General features: G+C 40.5%; 2 protein-coding genes across 2 annotated transcripts; one reads left to right on the plus strand and one right to left on the minus strand.

Annotated features, from left to right (window-relative positions):
* The first annotated feature begins 5,225 nt into the window (after positions 1–5,225).
* Positions 5,226–20,632, plus strand: LOC113030722 (uncharacterized). Its single transcript, XM_026182403.2, has 4 exons — positions 5,226–5,663; positions 19,387–19,561; positions 19,703–19,954; positions 20,523–20,632. Exons 1-4 carry the CDS (start codon positions 5,226–5,228, stop codon positions 20,630–20,632), a joined length of 975 nt encoding a protein of 324 aa, XP_026038188.2.
* Positions 18,423–22,503, minus strand: LOC145431457 (uncharacterized). The gene is made up of 2 exons (XM_080307269.1): positions 22,063–22,503; positions 18,423–21,358 (listed from the first exon to the last, which is right to left on the minus strand). Exons 1-2 carry the CDS (start codon positions 22,422–22,424, stop codon positions 20,974–20,976), a joined length of 747 nt encoding a protein of 248 aa, XP_080163395.1. The 5' UTR covers positions 22,425–22,503; the 3' UTR covers positions 18,423–20,973.
* Positions 22,504–26,356: the final 3,853 nt, after the last annotated feature.

Consider the following 26,356-nt stretch of genomic DNA (forward strand, 5'->3'; position numbering starts at 1 on the left):
TGGAGCCCCAGATCGAGGGAGATTATCAGTGGTCTTGTATGTCTTCCATTTTCTGATGATTGCTCCCACAGTTGATTTTTTCACACCAAGCTGCTTGCCTATTGTAGATTCACTCTTCCCAGTCTGGTGCAGGTCTACAATACTTTTCCTGGTGTCCTTCGAAAGCTCTTTGGTCTTGGCCATGGCGGAGTTTGGAGTCTGACTGTTTGAGGCTGTGGACAGGTGTCTTTTATACAGATGATGAGTTCAAACAGGTGCTATTCATACAGGTAACGAGTGGGGGACAGAAAAGCTTCTTACAGAAGACGTTACAGGTCTGTGAGAGCCAGAGATTTTCCTTGTTTGAGGTGACCAAATACTTATTTTCCACCCTAATTTACGAATAAATTCTTTACAAATCCTACCATGTGGATTCATGGATTTTTTTTTTCACATTCTGTCTCTCACAGTTGAAGTGTACCTCTGGTGCAAATTACTGACCTCTGTCATCATTTTAAGTGGGGGAACTTGCACAATCGGTGGCTGACTATCGCTGACTATCGCTGGCAACAGCACTGCCTACAACTGCAAAGCTCTCCAGCGAGTAGTGCGGTGCTCTGAACGGATAATTGGAGGTGAGCTTCCCTCCCTCCAAGACATCTACAGGAAGCGGTGCCTGAGGAAAGCGGGGAGGATCATCAAGGACTCCAGTCACCCCAGCCATAAACTGTTCAGACTACTTCCATCAGGAAGGAGGTTCTGCAGCATCCGGTCCCGTACCAGCAGACTGAGAGACAGCTTCTTCCATCAGGCCATCAGACTGCTGAACACTTCATAGACACCTCAGCTTCACTACTGGAACTTTAACATTATGCACTCCATACTGTACAGTAACGCCACTGTTTTGCACATGTCTCACTCTGTATATTTTATTTTATATATTTTATTTATTGTTTACTCTATTTAATTTGTAAAATATGTGTACACACACACACACACACACACACACACACACACACGTAAAAAAATATTTAGTATACACATCCAGAAATGCATATACTATTATATATTGTACATATATTTATTAGTTTCAGATGTAGCCATTCTTGTATTTTGCTTGTTTACATTATTGTATTTTGCACAACTCTGTTGCTTGTGAAGCTCGCACACAAGAATTTCACTCACATGTGCTGTACCAATGTACCTGCACATGTGATGTGACAATAAAAGTGATTTGATTTGATTTGACTAAATACTTTTTTGCCCCACTGTATATGTTTTCTATCTTACATTTACACACACATTCATAAGCCGATGAATGGGTCAGTATCTTGCCCAAGGATACTTGGGGAAAGTTGGTGAACTGAACCAGCAACTTTTCGAATGGCAGATAATCTGCTCCTTCCAGAAGCTTAATGTTAGCCTGCTACATCCAGTCCAAAACCAGTTATAATGTGTGTTTGGGACAATCATCCTGCATGAACACCCAAGTGTGTCCAAGTTTCATACATCTAGTTGTTGATTTGAAGTGGCTTTCACTATTTCATCTATTATGTGCAATGTGCAAGTAACACTGGCAGTAAAACAGCCCCTGAGCATGACACTACCACCACCATGCTTAATAGCTGGTACAGTGTTTTCAGGTATGAACATTTACTCCTACAAACATACCTCTTGTCACTGTGGCCAAATAGCTCTTTATCTCATCTGCTTATAAAACCTTTCTCCAGAAGGCCTTTGGCTTCTCCATGTGGACTATCATCATGTTTATGCTTGGCAAAGAAAAACTACTAATTGTAGTCAAGCAAGATCACTAATAAGAAGTTCACAGTCCTTTGCGTCGTCAAGTTAAAGATTTAACTGTGTATGTATATAGATATATATTTGTATATTTGTATATTTGAGTCTGTATGCATTAGAGAAAATCCAAAATAAATTCAGGCTTGTACATCCATCTTTAATGACTCACTAAAGTCATTAAAGATGGATGCTGAATTACCATGACATTCATGCCCATGAGAGTACGTAAACCTCTAAACAACTGTGTTTTAATGGTTAAAATGACCAAATGTTTGGCTAAAATGTGATTCATGTATTACATAAAGTGTCACTTTAACATCAAAATATAAATGTACTGATTACTCTGTACTACTCTGATGAATTCACAGTGAATTCCTAACAGTCAGGGTTTGTTTTTTATTTATTTTACAGTCATTCTTATTTCTTTGTCACTTCCGTGCTTTTAAAAAAAAATCTAAAATATGTGGTTTCTAGGTGTGTAATATTTTAAATAGTTATGCAGAAAAACACACATATGACCCTACACAACATTTCATTATCCTTGCCACGCCTATGGGCCAAGTCCTTTATACCTCACTCAAAGGTTAGGTACAGTAGTTCTGCAGCTACTGCTCCACTATTGTAGACATGATAAGAGTATAAAATGCTTTATCAGCTTTCTTTCTGTGTGCCTTACCCATACAGAGAACTTTTTAGAACAAGAATAATATGCATGTTCTGCTCAAATACAGTATAAAAGACAGGAGCTGGCCTAAAAGTGCTTTCTGCAGCGTAATATCATAATTAAGGAGGAGCAGGACAGAATCGTATGCACCTGAACCTCATTTGTCATCTAGCAGATGGTTCTTTTTTCTTCCGAGCTAAATAACTGAAGTCAAATCTAGTTTTAAAGATGCAGATGTATGTGAAATAGCTACTTCTCCTATAGGCACACATGTGCACAGATCACTTTAATAGACCGAAAAAGCAAAAGACTATGATCACCTCAGTTAATGATGCAGCAGCACATTGGCACAGGGTGGTGAAATCTGACAGACTTGCAGGCAGTTTGTTTGCCTCACACCCATGTGACTTAGAAACACAGCTGAGCAATGTTTGATTACTGATGCCAGATAATATTATCACTGCATTATGGGCTTTGTTAGTGCACTCAATCTCCATAAATGTACAGGGCACAGGAACAGAAGAAAATATTAAACTACAACTAATCAAAACAGCCGATCAAGTCTGTGAATAATTAAGTTAAACTACAGTGTACTGTATATAAAAGATCGCTTCCAGAACCACAGAACTATGATAAAATAACTCATAGCAGGTCATCTGATTGACTTTTTCCTTGAGGCTGCACTTGTTGTAATTTGACACCATATGCATGAACTTGAATTTAGTTTAATTTAATTTAAATCCACAAAGGAAAAACCAATTCCTGGACCTGGACCTGGACTTCCAGGTCAGTACAACCTCCACTGCTCACCCTCTGGTTTCCTCTTGGCCTGTTTGCCAAGAAGACAGAATCAAGTAAGAACTTACGTCAAACAATTTTAAAGAATTATTAATCACTTTGTTTGTCCAGATATTAGCCTTGCTCTGACTAGCCTCTCCTCTCTGGCAGAATCCCAGCTCCAAAAGTTTCTGACCTGTTGCATTTCTTGGTTCCCAAGCTTTGGGTGTGATAACCTGTTTATTTGCAACAAAATCTGTTAACTGGTCTTCTTTTGGCTCCAGTGTTTTGTTGGCAGTATGACAGAATATTTACAGATAGAATAAAAGTTGTAAACAAATATTAAAGTAGTGTTTTTAACTCCTTCAGTCAACCAAATGGATTTTCCAGATGTGCTAATTTGCTTTATCAAGCCCATAATAGTTGTAGTCCAGTCTTCTGAAATCTTCTACATCATACAGGTCGGCCAAAGCAGTGTTTTAGAGAAATAATGGAAACAGACAACCTTTACAGGATAGAATACTATTCCAAGAGCAAGAATAGAGATCAGTTTACTTTGTGATTTTTTAAAACTGATGACTATTTTTCCACAACCAGGAAGAAAACCGCATTGTTCCTCTTGAATCTGAGGTTACCCTGGCATTTCCTAAGGAGTGTGATCTCCCTGTAGCTGGAACACATCCTCCACAGGGGAACTGTCACCCCAGTTTGCCAATCCATAGGCACTGCCCCAGACTCCCCACGGCATTGCAGACACGTGTTAGCCAGGATAGCCCAATAACATTCAGAAACTTGAGGAATTCAGGGTGACTCTTGTGAAACACTGGACCAACTCTTCATCCTCTCAAGTATAATTGAGAGTGAGTGGGAGTTTGGTGGACTTGGAGAAGAGGGGGTCCTTTGGGAGTATGGGATGTCTGGCCCAATGCTACACCCCATTATGTCCATGTAGAGCTTGGTTTGTATTGGTTTGCAGAAAGTCTGATCTTTTTTTTCTGGTGGGTTTTGGACTCCTTCAGGGGTTCCCTGTCATTGATTCTGTTCATACTTTTTATGGACAGAATATTGACTTACTACCCAAAGTGGAAGAGTTTAAGTATCTCAGGTTCTTGTTCACGAGTGTGGGGAGAGTGGAGTGTGAGACTGTCGGATGGATTGGGGTGGCTGTATGATCTGTTGTGGTGAAGAGAAAGGTGAGCATAAAAGTGAAACTGTTGATGTATCTGTCAGTCTACGTTGTCCACCCTCACCTGTGTTCATGAGCTCTAGGTGACCAAAAGAACAAAATCACGAATAGAAGCGGTAGAGTTTCCTTTGTAGGGTGGGTGAGTTCTCCCTTAGAGACAGGGTCATGAGCTCGGCCATTTGAGAGGGATTTGGAGAGCCGCTGCTCCTCCACATCGAAAGGAGCCTTTTACGGTAGTTTGACAAGGATGACAAGGATGCCTCGTGGACTCAATCGGTATTCCAGGCATGTCCTACTGCGAGGAGGCCCCAGGGCAGACCCAGGACTCACTCCAGGGATTATATCTCTGTTTCCCCTTGGATAAGCTGGGAGGTGGCCAGGGTGAGAGAGAGGCTGAACCTGGATATGTGGCAGAAGATGGATGGATGGATGCGTGGGTTACTATTTTCACTTGCTTGTACTGACATCATGAACATGACAGTAAAACCAAATAAATACATAAATTACATAAACCTTTTTTGTTTATTTTTTTAAATTAACTTAATGATCGCCAAACATGGCGGCATGAAGAGGAGTGTTTTTTCGAGCTCTCGGCACTAGAAAGATATAAAGCATTTTTACAACACCTATTTGACGTCTTTCTAACTTTCGAGACTTTTTTGAAGATCAGCGCACTAAACCTGTGGTGGCTCGTCATTTGCGACCTCTCGAAAACTCATAAGTTGATGTTTTTGAACCGTAGCGGTGAGTGAGAGGAAGGACGCTAGCATCAACTAGCTAGCCGGTCGTCACGGCAAAGCTACGAGAGCGTCTCTCAGCATGGGCCCGAAAAAAGTTCTGTCAGCCGAGGAAGGAGACGATATTAAGAAGTCGCTGGAGTTTATGACAGAGGAGATTTCTACTGTCAAACTGCAGCAGAAAGCCATCCTGGACCTGGTCGAGGAAGTTGAGGCTCTCCGCATCCAGAACGCCGAGAAGGATCGGCGGCTGGCGTACCTGGAGAACAGAGTGGCGGATTTGGAGCAGTACACCCGGATGAACGATGTTATCATCACGGGGCTTCGCATCAAACCCCGGTCATACGCCCGGGCGGTCGCCACTGACAATGTAGGAGGGCCAGGAGAGGAAGATGTCAACTCCACGGAGCATCAAGTGGTTACCTTTCTACGGTCCAAAGGTGTGGAAGTGGAATATAACAACATTGAGGCTTGCCACCCTCTACCCCGAAAAAATGACAGTGACAAACCAGCCATCATTGTGAGATTTGCAAACAGAAAACAGCACTGTTAAAACAAGGAAAGAAACTGAAAGGATCCGATGTCTTCATGAACGAACATCTGATAAAAAGAAATGCGGACATTGCCAGGAAAGCACGTTACTTGAAGAAACAGGGAAAAATTCAAAATACATGGACCACCAACTGCAAAGTATTCATTAAACTCAATGGAACACCGGAACAAGCCAAAGTGTTGGTCATCAGAAATATGGAAGAGCTGGACAAATACTGAGGTCAACTTACTCTGGAGGTATGAATACACATGTGACGTGACACACAACACAACACATGGCACAGTCCAAAAGAACTTCATCTGCATCCGGCAACAATATCAACATAACTCATTGGAATTCTCTTTATGATAATCTGGAACTGAGAACATTTCGATACACAGACCATAATGTTCTAGACTTAGAAAAGGATATAGACCCGGAAAATAATTTCTTCTACAACATCAGCTGTAACTGCTGCTACTTCACTGATGAACAGTTTAAGCACACCATCAACACGGAAAATAAATTATCAATAATCCATTTTAATAGCAGAAGTCTGTATGCCAACTTCAACAATATAAAGGAATATCTAAATGAGTTGACAAATCCATTTGGAATTATTGCCATTTCTGAAACATGGATCAATGCGGAGAAAGGAATGGACTTTGGACTGGAGGGATATGAAGTGAATTTTGTAAATAGAAGGAACAAGAGTGGAGGGGGAGTAGCTGTGTATGTGGATAAAAACCTAAACTACAAGGTGGTAGAAAGTATGACAACTGTAATTGATAATTTACTAGAATGTATAACAATTGAAATTTATAAGGAAAAAGAAAAAAATGTAATAATTAGCTGTATATATAGAACACCTGGCTCTAGTATTCAAGTATTTAATGACTTCATAGAGGAAATATTCTCTAAAACAAATCAAAAAGTTATGTTTATCTGTGGTGATTTTAATATTGACCTGTTGAATCCAAAAAAGCATAAAATGACCGACGAATTCCTAAACACTATGTACAGTTTGAGTTTACATCCTAAAATAACCAGGCCTAGCAGAATTACACCACATTGTGCCACCTTACTTGACAATATTTTCACTAACAATATGGAAAACAACATTGTGAGCGGAATATTAATTAATGACATCAGTGATCACCTACCAGTTTTTGCAGTTTATGACACTAATTATAAGAAAAATCAGCATGAAGAACAACTGAGATACAGACGTGTAAGGACAGAAGAAACTATGACTGCATTTAAGAACGATCTATTAAATCAGGACTGGGACAATGTGTACAAAGAAGCTGATATTGATATTGCATATGGCATATTTTTAAGAATATTCATGGAGTTGTACGATAAAAACTGTCCAACAATAAAATACAACAGAAAGCACAAATATTCAGATAGACCATGGCTCACTAAGGGTTTACAAAATGCATGTAAAAAGAAAAATACACTCTATAGGGAATACCTAAAACAAAGAACAAAAGATGCTGAAAATAAATATAAAAAATACAAAAATAAGTTGACCAATATTATACGTGTATGTAGAAAGGAGTATTATAGTAAAATATTGAACAACAATAAACATAATATGAAAGGAATATGGGATGTTTTAAACGGTATCATTAAAAATAATTCTGGACAACAAAGTTATCCACAATACTTTATCGATAATGGCAATATTATGGAAAACACTGCTGATAAGGTCAACAGCTTTAATCATTATTTTGTAAATATTGGACCAAAACTGGCAGAACAAATTCCTGAGTCACTGCCATCAGTAGAATGTAGTGAAAACCTGATTGATAGGAACCCTAACTCAATGTTCCTCACATCAGTGGAGGAAAAAGAAATAATTGACATTGTACACATGTGTAAATATAAAACATCTACTAATTGTAATGATATTGACATGAAAATCGTCAAGAAGGTCATTGAAGGAATTGTAGGACCTCTAACATATATTTGCAACTTATCATTTCAGACGGGAAAAGTGCCAAACAAAATGAAAATAGCTAAAGTTGTGCCGCTGTATAAAACCGGGGATAGACGCCACTTCACAAATTACAGGCCTGTTTCTTTACTACCACAATTCTCCAAAATCCTAGAAAACCTGTTTAATAAACGATTAGACAAATTCTTAGATAAATATAAATTACTCTCTGACAGTCAATATGGATTCAGATCAAAAAGATCAACATCTCTGGCATTAATCGAATCAATTGAGGAGATTACAAATGCTATAGATCAGAAACAGTATGCAGCTGGAGTATTTCTGGATCTCAAGAAAGCATTCGACACAATCAATCATGACATATTAATTAATAAACTGGAACGGTATGGGATTAGGGGGGTTGTACTGCAATGGGTGAAAAATTATTTAAGTGACCGGAAACAATTTGTGAAGCTGGGTGTCCATTCCTCATCATGCTTGGACATTGCTTGTGGTGTTCCACAAGGCTCTGTACTGGGTCCAAAATTATTTATTATTTATATAAATGATATTTGTAAGGCATCTGATATATTAAAATTAGTATTATTTGCAGATGACACAAATATTTTTTGTTCTGGGGGGAATCTAAAGGAGCTGCTGGATACAATTACTTCAGAAATGTGCAAAATTAAAAAATGGTTTAACAGGAACAAACTATCGCTAAATCTAAGTAAAACTAAAATTATCTTATTTGGGAATTCCCTTAGAAATGCACAAGTCCCTTTTTTAAGATGGCGCCGGTGAGGTCGGCTGCCGTCACGACTGCTCCGACCACTTTTTCTTTGTCTTTGTTTTTTAAGTTAGTTTTCAGCGTTTCTAAATCGGCAAAATCATCACCATTGGGTACATTAGGTATGACAGTGACACTCTTGTTTCTATTGGTATACAATGTACTCACAATTCGAAGTTTTTAACTCCGGATCCGAGCTGGCCGAGTGAGATCTCGAGGGAGAACAAAGGGAAGCGGCGGCGGCCTAGAGGGAAGCGAGCCGGCGTCAGGAACAGGCTGAGAGCTCGTGCACACCGCATACCTCTGCCTAGCATCCTGCTCGCCAACGTCCAGTCACTGGAGAACAAGCTTGACGACCTCAGGGCCAGGATAAAGTTCCAGAGAGACATTCGGGACTGCAATCTCCTCTGCTTCACCGAGACATGGCTGAACCCAGCGGTGCCGGACCACGCCATCCAGCCGGCCGAGTTCTTCTCGGTTCACCGCATGGACAGGACACGGGACTCGGGGAAGTCAAGGGGAGGCGGCGTGTGTTTAATGGTGAACACCGCCTTATGCGAGCTGCATGAGGCACTCACACAGCACCAGACACAACACCGGGACGCTGCGCTTATTGTGACGGGGGACTTTAATAGCGCCAACCTCAAACGCGCAGCGCCGAACTTTTATCAACACATCACCTGCCCCACCAGGGGTGAAAGGACACTGGACCACTGCTACACTACGGTCAAGGACGGCTACAAGGCACAATCCCGCCCTCCGTTTGGCAAATCTGATCACGCCGCCATCTTCCTCATGCCAAAATACAAACAAAGGCTGAAACAGGAAGTTCCGGTTCAGAGGAAGGTCGCGCGCTGGACGGATCAATCGGTGGCCGCGTTACAGGACGCACTCGATGACGCAGACTGGGGCATGTTCAGAAACAGCTCCGACGATGACGTCAACGTGTTTACGGAAGCGGTTGTGGGATTCATCGGGAAACTAGCGGATGATACCGTGGAGACAAAGACTATCACAACGTTTCCCAACCAGAAGCCGTGGGTGGATAAAACCATCCGCGACGCTCTGAGATCCCGCACCGCTGCCTACAACACGGGACTCATGACGGGGGACATGGACCCGTACAAAGCCGCGTCATATAACGTGCGGAGGGCGGTGAAAGAGGCGAAGCAGCGCTACGGGAGGAAACTAGAGTCACAACTCCAACAGAGTGACTCTAGGAGCCTGTGGCGGGGACTAAGGACAATAACGGACTATAAAGCACCAACAACCGGTATGACGAACGCGGCCGTTACTTTGGCAGACGAGCTGAACACTTTCTATGCTCGCTTCGAGGCTGCAGCTAAGGTCTCCAACAATGCTAGTGTTAGCGGCGCTAACGGCTGCAGACAGGAAGATACTGCCAGCACCGGAAACGTTCTCGTCATCTCCGAGCATGAAGTAAGGAGAGCCTTCAAGAGAGTAAACACCAGGAAAGCAGCAGGACCAGACGGCATCCCAGGTCGTATCCTAAGAGACTGCGCATACCAGCTAGCTCCTGTGTTCACTGAGATATTCAACATCTCTTTATCTCAGTCGGTGATCCCCACATGCTTCAAAGAGTCCATCATTGTTCCTGTCCCGAAGAAACCCCACCCTGCTTCTCTCAATGACTATCGCCCTGTAGCTCTCACCTCAGTAGTGATGAAGTGCTTTGAACGCCTGGTCAGAGACTTCATCATTTCTTCACTACCAGACACACTGGACCCACTACAGTTCGCTTACCGTCCAAATCGTTCCACAGACGATGCCATCTCTCATCTCCTCCACACATCACTCACTCACTTGGACACTAGAAGGGGGAATTATGTTAAAATGCTCTTCATAGACTACAGCTCTGCATTTAATACCATAATTCCCTCCACACTCACCACCAAGCTGGAGCATCTGGGACTCAGCTCATCTATGTGTCAGTGGATCTCCAACTTCCTAACTGACAGACCACAGGCAGTAAGGATGGGCGGACATGTCTCAGCCTCCACCACTCTCAGCACTGGAGCCCCCCAGGGGTGTGTTCTGAGCCCCCTGCTGTACTCTTTGTACACATATGACTGTGTGGCAACTACCAGCTCCACCACCATCATCAAGTTTGCTGACGACACCGTCGTGGTGGGCCTGATCTCTGATAACAACGAGACGGCCTACGTGAAGGAGATTAGGAATCTGGAGAACTGGTGCCAGAGGAACAACCTCCTTCTAAACGTCAGTAAGACAAAGGAGCTGATAGTGGACTTCAGCACTAAGCAGGAGAGGAACTACCAGACCCCCGTCATCAACGAGTGCCCAGTGGAGAGAGTGGACAGCTTCAAATACCTCGGAGTTCACATCACGCAGGACCTGTCATGGTCCTGTCACATCAACACCGTGGTGAAAAAGGCCCGTCAGCGTCTCTACCACCTCAGACGCTTGAGAGACTTCCAACTGCCCTCCAAGGTGCTCAGGAACTTTTACTCATGCACCATAGAGAGCATCCTGGCGGGAAACATCTTAACCTGGTTCGGGAACAGCACCATGCAGGACAGACGAGCTCTACAGAGGGTTGTGCGGTCAGCTGAGCGCACCATCCGCTCCGAGCTCCCTGACCTGCACTCAATCTACAGCAGGCGGTGCTGGACCAAGGCCAGGAAGATCGTGAAGGACCTCAGCCATCCCAACAACAGACTGTTCTCTCTGTTGAGGTCAGGAAAGCGATTCCGCTCCCTGAAGACCAACACAGAGAGACTGAGGAGGAGCTTCTTCCCGCAGGCGATACGGTCTCTCAATCACACCACCACACAGTACTGACCCACACATATGGTTCTTACACACACACACTGGACTTTCTGGACATTGTTTTTGCACAACACTGGTCACTATATTCTTCATTTCCAGTTAATACTTGTACAGCTGCTGTTATTGTGTATATATTTATTTATATTTAGATTTCTTCATACATTCTTATATAGTTCTATATTGTGTATTTTGTTGTACAGTTATTTTATTTTCAACTTTAATTTATATATTTTATCTTATTCTTCCCAGTTAAATTTACCCTTCATTCTAATTTGGGTTGTACAGTTATTTCATTTTTAACCTTAATTTATATTTTATTCCTTCCTAGTTAAATTTACCCTTTTTAATTTTTCATATTTATTTCCTATCTTATTCATAGCCTTTTCCTTTTTTGTTTTCTTTAGGTCACGAGCAGTTGTCCAAGCATTTCACTACATATCGTACTGTGTATGACTGTGTACGTGACAAATAAAATTTGAATTTGAATTTGAATTTGAAGTGCAGATTCATGTAGATGGTGTGGAAATTGAAAGAGTACTTGAACATAAGTTTCTTGGTGTGATTATAGATGATAAATTAAACTGGAAGTCTCATATAAATCATATACATAACAAAATTTCAAGAAGTGTCTCAATCTTGAGTAAAGTAAAACACATTCTGGACCACAAATCACTCCACATTCTCTATTGTTCCCTGATTGCACCGTATTTGAATTACTGTGCAGAGGTTTGGGGCAATACTTACAAATGTTCGCTATCATCAAGCTTTATATTACAAAAAAGGGCCATAAGGATAATCCATAAAACTGGTTACAGAGATCATACAAATCCACTATTCTTAAAATCAAAAATTCTAAAATTCACAGATCTGGTTCATTTTCTCACAGCACAAATTATATATAAAGCAATAAATAACCTGCTTCCTGACAATATTCTAAAAATGTTTTCTAAAAGGGAACGGGGATACAATTTGAGGGGGGAATTAAATTTAAAACATCCTCGTATCCGTACAACATTAAAAAGTTTTTGCATCTCTGTGTGTGGAGTGAAGCTGTGGAACAGACTAAGTAAAGATATGAAGCAATGTCCAAGCATGGCGCAGTTTAAAAAGCGGTTTAAGGATGTGGTTTTTACAGGGTACAGGGAAAAGGTAGAGATTTGATAGGGTGTTCTTGTCTAATATTTTCATGTGTGTGCGCATGCACGGGTTTGTTGGTATGGGTATGTATATATATATATATATATATATATATATATATATATATATATATATATATATATATATATATATAACACCCAGCACGCCCCTGCGGGCGGTTTATCCTTCAAGCTCGGGTCCTCTACCAGAGGCCTGGGAGCTTGAGGGTCCTGCGCAGTATCTTAGCTGTTCCCAGGACTGCGCTCTTCTGGACAGAGATCTCCGATGTTGTTCCCGGGATCTGCTGGAGCCACTCGCCTAGCTTGGGAGTCACCGCACCTAGTGCTCCGATTACCACGGGGACCACCTTTACCTTCACCCTCCACATCCTCTCGAGCTCTTCTCTGAGCCCTTGGTATTTCTCCAGCTTCTCGTGTTCCTTCTTCCTGATATTGCTGTCATTCAGAACCGCTACATCGATCACTACGGCCGTCTTCTTCTGTTTGTCTACCACCACTATATATATATATACACATATATACATACATATATACACATATATACATACATATATATATATATATATATATATATATATATATACATATATACATACATACATATATATATACATACATACATATATATATATATATGTATATATATATATATATATATATATATATATATATATACATACATACATATATATATATATATATATATATATATATATATATATATATATATATGTATATATATATATATATATATATATATATACATACATATATATATATATATATATATATATATATATATATATACATACATACATACATATATATATATATATATATATATATATATATATATATATATATATATATACATACATATACATACATACATATATATACATACATACATATACATACATACATATATATATATATATATACATACATACATATACATACATATATATATAAATAATTGTAGGCTGTGTATCCTTGAGGTGTTAATGGGGTTATTGAAAATGTGTATATGTGCGTATGTGTGTATATACGTATGTATGGATAGATAGAAACATATATGTGTATATATTTTTTTTTTTAAAAATTACACATAACATATAATGTAATTGCAAGGAGGTATTTCTGTAGTCTATTGATACTAGATAGTGGAAAAGGGGTGGGATTAAATAAGCTTATGCTTCTTCCTGCTCCTTTTTGAACATGGACGTTATTTGGAGTTGTGGTTGCTCGTTTTCCTTTTGTTTGCTTTGTTCATTTGTCTCTTTTAATTCTATTTTTTTTTTTATACTTTTCAACATGTTCAAAATAAAGATTCAATCAATCAATCTTATTAAATTCTAAAATCACGACCCTATTTAATAATGAATAAGTGCAATTGTTGTAAACCAGCAGAAGAAGCATATCAGATAGCCTTTTAAATTTCCATTGAACCTTATCTTATCTAACTGATACAATCTTAACAAATATTACAGGATTTTTTATTAACCTTTAAGCACCATTGGCACCAGATGACAAAGTAAAGGGAAAAGGCAGGAGATCTTATAGACAAACTGTCCAGTCATTATTATTGATAATAAGTAGGATATCAGATTGTAAAAATCTGAGCCTTTCTGTTTTCTCCAGTTACAGCAAAAAAAAAAAAAAAAAGATTTAGAAGAGCTTGTGACCCTCAGCTGCCTTCCTGTACTGCCCTCTGCTGGTGTTCTTAATCTGGCTTAACAGTAGTGGGGTTTTTTAATATGCTATTGGGCCTATTAAGAAACTGTCATATTAAGACACTGTAAGTTGATAAAACAACTTGACTTATAATAATACATCAAGCCCCATGACAGTGTATACATACACCTCCTCCAAAAAAAATTTTTTTTCATATTTTTCATATTTTCACAACTACAAATATCTGTCATCTTCAAAGCAGAACTTACCAAAAACTTATATTTACTTGCACTGTACTTGCAGTCCAACCTATTATTTGTACTTATGTTTGACCTGTGAACACATCTATATCTACATATGGCTCTTTAGTAAATCATGCTTATTGGATATTTACAAAGATTCATTATTACTCCAGATTAATTATGCTTTATAGTACATTTTTCTCGGGGGTCAGGGGCTATAAGGTTGATTTGGATTTGTTGATTTAGTTTAAGGTTATCTGGGAAAGAAAGAAAGAAAGAAAGAAAGAAAGATCTCTTTTGTAATTAATTTTTCATTGAAGCTAATAGAAAACACCATGTAGTTAAATAAAGATATTAAGGGGAAATAATAACAAGTCAGAAAAAGAGAACTGTGTTCAGAGAATTCAACTGCACTTACATGAGGCTCCTTTAATAATGTGTAATTTGTTGACATGGGTGTGAAATGTCCTGAGAAGAGACAACAAAAAGCATACCTTATACGGTCTGTAACGCTGGAGCTGAAGGCTTTTGGACTTCTTTTTTTGGTTCTTGAAGCTGTATCCCCTCTGCTCTGAACTGAAGATGATCCTCAGATGATCCTGAAGTGAAATATTAAGATATCTGTTTATTTTGGGATTTCAGTGCTTTGTTCAGTGTAAACTTTGTCTTTGATTCTTGTGCTGCTCTGTTCACATTAAAGTAATTGTGCAGTTTTGTGATTGCTATAATTTTGTAAGTGCTGTTTAAACAAATATTGTTTAAAAAAAAGTCCAGTTGCCTTAAACTTAAGCATTTAAAACGACCACGATCTGGAAAACTCAAAGCCTATAGACATACTCTACTTTAAGTATTTTACCTAAGGTGTTCCAAAAATTTTGTTTCATGGAGATCCTTTTTTTTTTTTTTTGACTGTCCCGTTTGGCTCTTTTGCCATCAGAATTATTGTCTAAAGGCAAAGAAAGATGCCCAACGGATTTACTTTACCACATCGACCAACCCAGCCTTGCCGTATTGGTCTATTTGATTCGCCTTTTATTATTTATTTTATTTTAACCTGCTAAATACGGGACAGACTTAACTGGGGAAACGAAAAGGGGAGAAAGAAAGAGGGAAAGAAAAACAGCGGGGAAGAGGAATGGTGATAAAGGGCAAAAAACCAACAAAATAAGCAGAGAAAAAATACATACCGTATATCGATCATCTGGATCACCTGTTGAGAAAGAAAAAAGAGAAAACAAGCAGAAAAAAAGAGCAATATAATAAACAACACCATTACGATGATCTATGGGAATATAACAGTAAATACTAAATATTAAACATTATTGTGCAGCACGTAAGATCGACAGCACACAGTGTGCTTTGAGGTAGGAGCCAAAAAGGGTGTAGTTTGTGTGTGTGAGCACCCGTGTGTACACCTGTGAGCATGAATGCACTTGTTTTTAAAAGGTTCCTTCATGTAATGATCTGCTAGAGGGTGTGGGGGAGCCACAGCCCTGTCCTCCAGAGCATGAAGCAGGTATGGAGGAGATCAAGACTCCAGACATCCAGAGGCCCCCAGAGCACAAGAGACCAAGGAAGAACAACAGAGGGGCAGCCACGCCACTATCCCAGAAAGAGCTGAGGAGAGCCACAGATGAGGGATCACTCAGCAGCCGCGAAGCAGAAGCCAGGGGGTGGGGGGTTGCAGTGACGTGCCCGTGAGCTGTGCCAGAGTGACCGAGCCCCAGGCCGAGAGTCCGAGGGCACCCCACCCCCCGAAGGGGCCCGAGCGAGCCCCAGGCTCCAGGCCCCGACAAGCAGCCACCAGGAGTGAGCCGGTAGGTACCTGGACGCCCATGCCCAGACACAAAGAACCACCAATGCACCGATGTCTGAGGGCATCTGCCACTGGCAGGGGAATGGTGGGGGGAGATAGCCTCCATACCTTGGAGGGCCTGAGATGTGGTGTCTGATACCCGACCTGACATATAGACACAGACAAACAGGCACACACAGATACAAACATCCATTCCCACCCTCGTGCTCTCATATGCAAATACTCAACACTCACCCAACCTGGAGACAGACATAAATAGACACTGTACACACAATCACACTCCCCAAGCGTACTCTAAGCCCCAGGTCTAGGTACCCTTGCCCCTGGAGGGGGAAACTGCACCCAGACCCAGGTAGTGTTACCCTCTTCCCTGGGGTGGAGAGAATGTTTCATGGAGCTCTTATACAAAAGAACCACTGGTGAAAAATATTACTTCATTACTGATGGAACTGGGTGGAATTGGAGTTTTGCCTTTCTTAAGGCTTTCTGTGACAGAGATAAAATTTATGAATGATAATCCCAAAGTCTGCTATACAGCAGCTTTCAAACTGAGGACATAAATTATATATAGTGTAATGAACTTCATCATTTTAAACTTAAATCTTAATCTTTATTTCTAGAGTTTTAAAAAAAATGCTCTTATTACAAGGTGACAACTTCAGAAGACGCTGATTCTATTAACTGGTTATGTAAAAATTACCTTTGACATTTTTCTGAATGGTCTGTTGTGCAAAGACATCTCTGCTTCCATAAAAGATGGTCCAGTGTATCCTATGTATTGGTAAGGTAATAAAGAAAGCACTGAAATGCATTTTTTGGAGAATTTGACCAGTTTTTTTCATGGCTGCCATGTGGATACTTCTGCATCACTTCACACAACCTTACTAATTACTCCGCCTCTCTACCTCGTAGGATCCACACGTATTGTTTCTGGGTTGTTTCAATGAAACACTCAGTGACGTGCACCTCAATTAATAACTTTCATGTAACGTGTTTTCAGGATTTTGGGTAGATATTCTGTCTCTCTCCATTAAAATGAAAGTACGGTAAAACTAAGACTGTTCATTTCTTTGTACATGAGCAAACTTACAAATTCAGCAGGCAATCAAAAAAAAATTTCCCACACTGTATACCACTTATCCATGAACCCTCGACATCACTTGCAGCTTGTCTTACCTCTTTATCACTGGCTGTTAGCTAACTTGTGATACTGCTACATTTTTACATTTTCCATATTTAAAATCAACCAAGAAGTCAAAGCCACTGTTTCAGGTACACAATTAAAAATTCATATCTGTTAACAGTAGCCCAGTTTTAGTGTACTTACTTTATTTTACAAGTCTTTTAGTTTCCAAATAACATCCAATGATGTGAGTTTCCTTTGAAGTTACAAAAAAAATAGAGGCTGCAATTGCAAAGCTCCTTCTTCTCTTTGACTTTGCAGTGTGATTTTGTTTCCCTGTGTGTTTTCATGCACATGTGCCGTGTGCTTATGTGTTAGTCTATATGCATGTATACTGTTCTCCACACTAACTGAGTTCCCTCTTGCAAATAAGTGTTTGTGAGTCTGGCACAGAGCATTGTTCACAGCAGTGGTGAAGGACACATCCCCATGGCTTGTATACACCCCCACACTCACAGACACCTACTATAAATAGCCTTCACTTTCAGAAACATTAACAAGACTGTTGGCTAGAAAAAGGTGACGCAAAAGCGGAAGAACAATGTCGGAGCAAAATGGATAAAATGTTCAGCTGCCAAAGTCCAAAACGTGCTATGAGCTGTATCACCTCAAATACTTTAAAGTAGATAATTTTGAACAACTACCATGCATTTTAGTCCATTTTTAATATGTTTGCCAAAATTATACCAACGATTTCTTCTTCTTCTAGCAGGTGCCTTTATGGGTCACCACAGTGGATCATCTGCTTCTATCTCACCCTATCCAGCATGCTTCTACACTACATCTATGAATCTTCTCACTGGTCTTCCTCTTTTCCACCTGACACTCATCTCCATCTGCCCCACCCTTCCTTTACCCTCTTCTTGACTTTTCTTATGCACTGCCCATTTCTATGGTTGGGTTGGATCTCAGGAGATCAGTATCTCATTTGAAAACCCTTCAGAATACATACTTCAGTATGAATGATACCACTCAAAAGTTACAGCCATGCTTGATTACTTTTGTGATTTTGAGACTTAAGGCCAGATATGCAGCTGATCCATAAATAGAAAATGTTCAGTTTTGTCTTGTAACTTCAATAAGACAGTTGTGTGATTCTATTGTAATTTTCTTGCATTAAATCAAATTTAAATTCAAATTCAAATTTTATTTGTCACATACACAGTCATACACAGTATGATATGCAGTGAAATGCTTACACAACTGCTCGTGACCTAAAGAAAATAAAGACTATGAATAAAATAGGAAATAAATATGAAAATTAAAAAGGGTCAATTTAACTAGGAAGGAATAAAATAAAATATAAAGATTAAAGTTAAAAATGAAATAACTGTACAACAACAAATTAGAATGAAGGGTAAATTTAACTGGGAAAGAATAAGATAAAATATATAAATTAAAGTTGAAAATAAAATAACTGTACAACAAAATACACAAATACACAGTATAGAAATATATAAGAATGTATGAAGAAATATAAATATATATATATACAATAACAGCAGCTGTACAGTATTAAGTGGAAATTAAGAAATATAATGTCCAGTGTTGTGCAATCCACATTTGTAAGTGTCTTGTGCAGTGCAAATATGCTTAAAGTGATTTAGTGATGAAGTGATTCGATTTGATGACCACGCATCTAATCGAATTAGTGTAAACAAAGTCCAGAATGTCCAGTGTGGACCAGTCCAGTGTCCATTATTAAACCAACGTTTGTGCTTTTTTAGTCAAGAAAGTGCAGCATGGTTTAACAGCTACAGGCCCTGTCTTACGGTGTGTTCACACCGAACGCGATGGACGCGAATAGAGCGTCAGGTTTACATGTAAAGTCAATGGAAAGGCGCGATGACGCGCGATTGCGGGTCCCGCGAAAATTCGGAAGCAGATTTGCGTCGCGAAAACGCGAGAAACGCGCGTCAGTGTAGCGCGTCTGGCGCGTTTGACGCGCGAATAAAACCACGCGCGTGAGTTTTTGTGTTGCACTTTGTGCATACGCGCGTTTCGCGTCTACCGCTCGAGTTGGAAAAATCTGAACTCCAGCGTCAAATCGCGCCGCGACAACCAATCAGGAGCCTGGTGACGTGGCTCTGACCTAGGTCAAAGGGGCAGATCCAGCCAAAGCCCTTCATTCTTCATTCAGTATGGAGGAAAAGCTGATCAGCGCCGTGGCTAACCACCCCGAGCTATACGATGCCAGCTCCTATTTCTACCGAGACAGGAATAAAAAGGACCTAGCTTGGAGACACATAAGTGAGGAGATCGGGCAACCTGGTAAGTTCATTCCTTCTTCTTTTTAATTTTCAGACTGACCCGATGAAGCTGTGCAAAAGCTAGCAAGCGCGCCTACTGTCCCGCGATTTTCCCACTGTTGTACAAATACCTTTCCGCTAACCAGATAATGCATTTATTCAGAGGACATCTGCAGGAGAAAGTGGAAGAGCCTCAGGGACACCTATAATAAGGAGAAGAGGTCAGAGAAGGAGAAGAGGAGTGGGTCTGCAGCAGGATCGGGGAGGAGATGGAAGTTCTTCGCGGTCATGGGGTTTCTGGACCCCTTCCTCACCCCGCGGGAGACCAGCGGTAATATGGTGCGGACCGTGGAGAACTTCTCCCCCGAGGACCAGGGACAGCCCGAAGAGGCAGCAGGGGAGTGTCAGTCAGAAGGTATGTTTACAATTAATTAATGTAGGCAGTTAATTTATGCGTGTTGTCATACAGGAATATATTTTGTTTATTAATAAACAGTATAAAGTAGTCCCGCTGTTCATCCGTCACTGCCTCGTCTTTTCGCTGATTTTTTTTATTGCACCGTACAGCTTTCAACAATGCGCATTGCATTCTGCAGCCCAAATGACAAATCTCCTCCGTGTCGTGTCTCCTGCGCTTGCCAAACTTATCATGTTTGGTTTTGATAACCATCACTTCAAATAGAAAAAAACAGCACAAAAACACTCATAACTATGACCCTCATTCGGAAATAGACACCTGCACCGGGAGCAAAAAAGGCGCACAAAAGTGGCGCCACAGACGGAGAAAAAGCGCGGCATAATACTTTTACGTTTTAAAATCGACAAAGGTTTGCACTTTGAGAATCAACTTGTGAGAACTGTGACTACTGTTCATGTGCTGCAATAAATGGGAGACCACTGTATATAATAATAAGTATATAATAATATAATATTCTCTATGACTATTGTCTTCAACCTGTTAACATTTAATATTGTCTTGATAGAGTCAAGTTATCATGCAGCAGAGTCATCCCCTGTTGCTTCTCCTGACTCCCCAGTCCCTGGTCCCTCAGCTCCTGCTGCTGCACCCACAGGTATGAACATCAAGCACTGATAGCTTTTTACTTGCTTGGATTCCCTTGTGATCACCTTTACTAAATATCTACAACCAATCTGTTCATATCCTGGTTTTTTTCAATTTTGAAAATGACAATCTAGTAGCAGCCTTCTCATTTCTTTGTGGTGTTTTGTTCTGTTTTTTACAGGCCCACAGAGGAGGAGAGCTCGAAGGCGGTCGAGGGAAGGGTCCCAGGATGGTCCATCGGCGGTGGAGCTGGCTATCCTGGAGTCCCTAAAGAAGCCACGCCCGTCTGCAACAGAGCATTTCCTCCTCGGCCTTGTTCCTGCTCTGGAGAGCATGCCGCCTCAGACACGAGAATTCGTGAAATTCCAAATTCATAAATTAGTTTTTGACAACAGCACAGCTGTGCTAAATTTGGAAACATCAATGACACGGAAGCGATGCTCTGCATCCACAACCGCAAGGAGAACAATGGAGAAAGTTCCCTTGTAGTTGTGGAACATGGATCCTGAGTTGGGGGGTGCCTTCGTCTGGACGTGCTTCCCATCCAGAGCTCCACAACAGAGGGGGAAGTTCCAGCGCTCCTGGAATCCCTCTGCGATGGACCGCCAGTCTTCAGTTGAAGGCACAGCCATGAAATCGTCCACTAGACAGTCCCAGATGGCCGTCGCTACCTGGGGGATGATCTGGCTCACCATGGACACACCGACTCGAAAACTGAACGCGATGGTCCTGAAGGAGTCCCCGGTGGCAAGGAACCTGGACAAAATTGTTTAAAATGTGTATTATGTGTACTGCAGTTACAAAATACATTATTGAAATTCCAAAATTCCAAATTCCAAAACATAAATCTTACATAAAACATTTTGTAATTATAAGGATAATTACATGATATATATTTGATATAATCTAAAACAGTCTGCAGCGATTATATACAAATATTCAACTATCCCAGAAATTAAACCAGGTATAAATAAACAAAAGGAGTGTGTATCACTACAAAGATTAACCCACAGTGGTCCTAATACCAGTTTGATATCAGCAAACACCGAGAGCATACCTATGACACCACAGCCATGCTATCATTCAACCACTGATAACAGCATAAATCGAATTAAATCGGGACTTGATGAGACCATCTGAGTATCACTAGAAATATTATAAACAGTACCAGTTTGCTATCGGTAAACACCGAGAGCATTCACTGTTAGCATAGCACATCCATGTTAGCAGTGTATAAACGATAGTTTATACACGCCGACAGCATTCACTGTTATAGCACATCCATGTTAGCAGTGTATACATGATACACTGCTAACATGGATGTGCTATGCCATCAGTAAACGCCGATAGCATTCACTGTTAGCATAGCACATCCATGTTAGCAGTGTATAAATGGATGGTTTAGCATATATTAGCACAGGTATCAATAAAGGACTACCGTATTGACCACTTTTACTAACCTCAGGCAGACGGACAGGCGCTCTGCAGGTGGGATTGAGCGCCTGTAATTGGTGTCTAGGCGGGCGATTCTGGGACCGACGCGGGAAAGCAGGTCCTCAAACTGGCCGGGTGACAGACGATGATATCGCTGGAATCTGCCGTCATCCAGGCGCAGCTCCTGGAGCAAATGGTGAAACTCACCAAACTGCTCACGCGCCTGGAGGACTTGATGGACCCAGGTACGGCGAGGACGTCTTTTACGCTGCTGCTCTGCTCTCCACAGTACATAGAGAAGGGAGACTCTCTCTTCAAGCGCTAGCTCGATAGCTGCCATCTTGCAAAACCAGGTCTGGCACAACTCCCTCCCACATTCCTCCCACATTTCCGGTTCACGCGCGTCAAAATATCATATTTTGACGCGCGATGGATTTTTCTTGGACACGCGTTGAGACACGAATGTACACGCGTCAAATTAGGGGCGTTTGGGGCGTTTTATTCGCGTCCATCGCGTTCGGTGTGAACACACCGTAAGTCTTCTTCTTATAGTGTTTTCTTATGTTTTGAGTCACTTCTTGTTGATCAGATTTTTTTCTTTCTTTCACAACAAGGAAACTGTGTCTCTATGTGAGGACAAAACTTTTGTAGAAGTTTCTTAGAAATGTTCTTAGAATAGAACTTAAAATGTCTTTGTAATCTCTGTTGTTTCAATGGAATGATGCCCTCTTTTTTTTTTTTACAGTAGAAAGTTCCTTTGCAACAGTTTTTTTATCTGCACTTTTTTATTACTTATACATTAAATTAAAGGTAAATCTGTAGCTTTAAGCTTGTAAGTAATTCTTACATTTGCTTTATTCTTGGAAACAAAGATGTCTAAAAGAAAATTGCAAACTGAGTCTGATGTGCAACTCAGTGTTCTGTTTGATGAATAGATGTAAGTGGTCTCATTGTATTCAAATTTTTTTTAAATATTTAAAAACATTTTAATTTTAATTTTTAAGTAACCATTTTGGGAGGTTTGAACTGTTGGTTGGACAAATATTTGATTGCCTTCAATCTGGGGAAAGGTGTAAATGATCACTGACACTGGTGGCGTTTTATTTCTTGTCATTCAACTACATTTCTATATTGTACAGGGTGGGCCATTTATATGGATACATCGTAATAAAAGGGGAATGGTTGGTCCTGTTTGTGGCACATTAGTATATGTGAGGGGTAGGGCTGGGCGATATATCGAGTTTTTTAAAAATATCGATATATTTTCATACGCGATATAAGATGTGACAATATCGTTTATATCGATATAGTCTATGTTACGTTATAATTATACTTGTGGAGCCGCAGGTTTGCCTCTCTTTCGTCCACTTTTGTCTCTACGAAACGTTACTCGGCCTCGCCTCCCCCATAGCTTCACCTGCAGGCAATGACAAGATGAAAGCGGAAAATCTCCGTTAGCGAGTTACCGCGGATCGTCCCGTGCGTGGGGCTGGACGGCGTCAACGTGTTAGCGAGCTAACCACGCTAACGAGCTAACCGCGCTAACGACATGCAGCCCGGAGGAGCTGCACGGCCTAAAATCCTTTCATTTTCTCAAAACTCGACAGCGCGCCTTATGTATGAATTCTGGTTGTGCTTACTGACCGCGAACCGATTTTATGTGGTACACAGCGCTCAGCAATCTGTCAAAAAATGTTTTAATATGACTTTGCTAAGCTACGGAGCTGCACCGCTTGATGGATTGTCGGAGGATTACGGCTACCGAGGAGCTTCGCGGAGTGATACGTACTGTGCTTCAACGTAATATTACCGTACTGTGTGTGTATAAGGACCACAAATGGCACCTGTTCAGAGACGTGGTGAGCAGTGAAATCTGTCTCTTTGTTATTATGCTCAGCGTCTTTTAGTTTACAATTTGACTGCACAATTGTGAGCTTTTTGTTATGCACAAAAACAACATTGTTTTCTTTTATTTATGGACCATGATTATTTAATAAATGCTGATAATTTATTTTTAAGTAATTTCTTCATGTACATCTACGCTGTATGTAAATAAAAGTGCCCGTGTGACATCTGGGACACAGTGTGACTAAGAACTCTTTTTGTTCTTAACTTATGGCTTTAAAAAAAAAATATCGAGATATACATCTTATATCGCCATCCAGCTAAAAAATATCGAGATATGAATTTTGGGTCATATCGCCCAGCCCTAGTGAGGGGGCATACTTCTCAAGATGGGTGGCGACCATGGTGGCCATTTAGAAGTCGGCCATCTTGGATACAACTTTTGTTTTTTCAGTAGGAAGAGGGCCATGAGACACATCAAACTTATTGGTAATGCCACAAGAAATGCACTAAGAAACTGAGAAACTAAGAAACTAATGTGCACAGGGTCAAAGTTATAAATATAAATATACACCTCTGCGAATATTTGGTTAAATGTGCAAGTTGCACCTCATCAACAAGCTTCTGTCTGCCAGATTTCTGAACACTCTTCTTAGCAGAATTCGTAAAGTTCATTTAAACTGGTTGGTTTCCTGGCATAGTCCACAAATTCGAGGCAGGATTAAGGTCAAAGCTTAGGGAAGACTCTTCCAGAAGCTTAATTTTAGCCTGCTTTAGCCATTCCAAAACTAGTTTTTGGTTTTCTGTTTGTGGTTGCTGTTCTGTTGGAACACTCAACACTTACCCATCTAACTACTGATTTGATGTGAAGTTGAAGAATTTTGAGGTAGACCTCCTTCTTCATTATTCCATCCACTTTGTGCACTGGCAGCAAAACAACCTCAGAGAATGATGCTAGGTTTGAAAGCCTCACATTTACTCCTACAAACATACCTCTTATCATTGTGGCCAAATAGTTCTTTATCTCATCTGACCATGTGGGCAGCTGCAAAGTTCAGTTGAGTTTGAAGGTGTTAATTTTGGTCACCCACTCTCAGTACATGTTGATGTAAAACTGGCTTCACTGTGAAAAGTGACAGTGGTGTTCCAGTTTCCAGTTCACGGCAGACTTGCCATGAACTGGATGTTCAGCACTAAGTTACGCCGATGCCACTGTGATTAGCTTCAATGCCTTTAGAGATTATGTGCCAAGCTTCTGCACATGGGTGCAGGGTAAAGTCCCACTAACACCTACCACTCACTTTCATAAGCATACTTGTCGATCACTTCCACACGTTGTAATAAATATAATCCCTGGTAAAGTCAGTTAGCGAACACTACTGGCATGTAATGCCAATGACGACCATTTCACACACTGTCGAAAATGCTCAAAATGTTGTCGGCACCAAAAGTGAAGGGCTGACAGTTGTGTTTACATACCAACCGTAAGCGCTAATGTTGGTTAGCATCAGCTAAAGTTAGGAAGTCTGACACTTGAGAGGCAGTGAACGCAGAGAGAGCTTAAAAGTGCATCTGTGTTTTTTGTTTTGTTTTTGTTTCCTTTGCTTTGTTTTAGGTTTTCTTGCATTAAGATGTTGCGCACAGAATCCGAGATATAATGGTGACTTAGCTGCTTGTTGGATAAACCCATGGATCTTAGAAAAGATTAACATTTCCCGGATTTAAGCACACGTGTATAACAAAATGGGAAAAATTACGCTTGCTAACTTTTCCACATCATAGGTTTCAAAGTAAATAAATGTTTTTTCAAATACTCACTATGATCTGAGTCAGTTTAAACCTTTTTAATATGGCTGTACGGCGCTAAACTTTTCGCTTGACAGCTAGCGCAATGCTAAGATTTACACGGAAATGATCCGCGGAAATCATTAAAGTACTATTGGTCCACATTTTTCTTCTATGGTAGCACCCTGGGCAGAGTAACACCCAACTTTAAACTGATCTGTTGACACCAATGACTGTAGAAAACATTATTGCGACAACACGTTTTTGGGGGAAAATAAAAGAGATTGAAACTTTACTGATAATTTGTCCAAGTTGAAAAATGCCCTCCTCCACAAATGTTATGTGACAACCTCATTGCCTTACAGAATTATGACATCACACACATGTAGAATCTTACCACCATTCCGATCCTTTGATCCTTTGATCCTTAAAACCTATAAATAGGGGTGAAGAGCAACGACTTTTAGTCCGTTTCTCGCAGCATTGATGTGTGCAGCATTGAACCGTTCGCCAGAAAAACCTTTTGAAATATTTGGATCCTTTGCAATAGTAACTGTATCCAGACCCAACATGTCTCAAACAAAAGATCCAAAGGGACAAGAAGTTGACCCCTACGCTCTTCCCTGGGATGAGCCACTAGACCCTTCCCTCTCCTCTCTTCCTTGGTGTGACCAAGTAGAACTAGAGGAA

This window comes from Astatotilapia calliptera, chromosome 10, assembly GCF_964374335.1.
Source record: "Astatotilapia calliptera chromosome 10, fAstCal68.1, whole genome shotgun sequence".
Taxonomy (NCBI): domain Eukaryota; kingdom Metazoa; phylum Chordata; class Actinopteri; order Cichliformes; family Cichlidae; genus Astatotilapia; species Astatotilapia calliptera.

Bases quoted from the DNA above. Each gene is read 5' to 3' on its own strand.
- LOC113030722 (XM_026182403.2), top strand. From the start codon at position 5,226: ATGGGCCCGAAAAAAGTTCTGTCAGCCGAGGAAGGAGACGATATTAAG. The intron at 5,664-19,386 runs GTGAGATTTGCA...GCTCTGACCTAG, and splicing joins GTGACAAACCAGCCATCATT to GTCAAAGGGGCAGATCCAGC. The intron at 19,955-20,522 runs GTATGTTTACAA...TTGTCTTGATAG, and splicing joins AGGGGAGTGTCAGTCAGAAG to AGTCAAGTTATCATGCAGCA.
- LOC145431457 (XM_080307269.1), bottom strand. From the start codon at position 22,424: ATGTGGGAGGAATGTGGGAGGGAGTTGTGCCAGACCTGGTTTTGCAAG. The intron at 21,359-22,062 runs GTTAGTAAAAGT...AATTTTGTCCAG, and splicing joins CGCCTGTCCGTCTGCCTGAG to GTTCCTTGCCACCGGGGACT.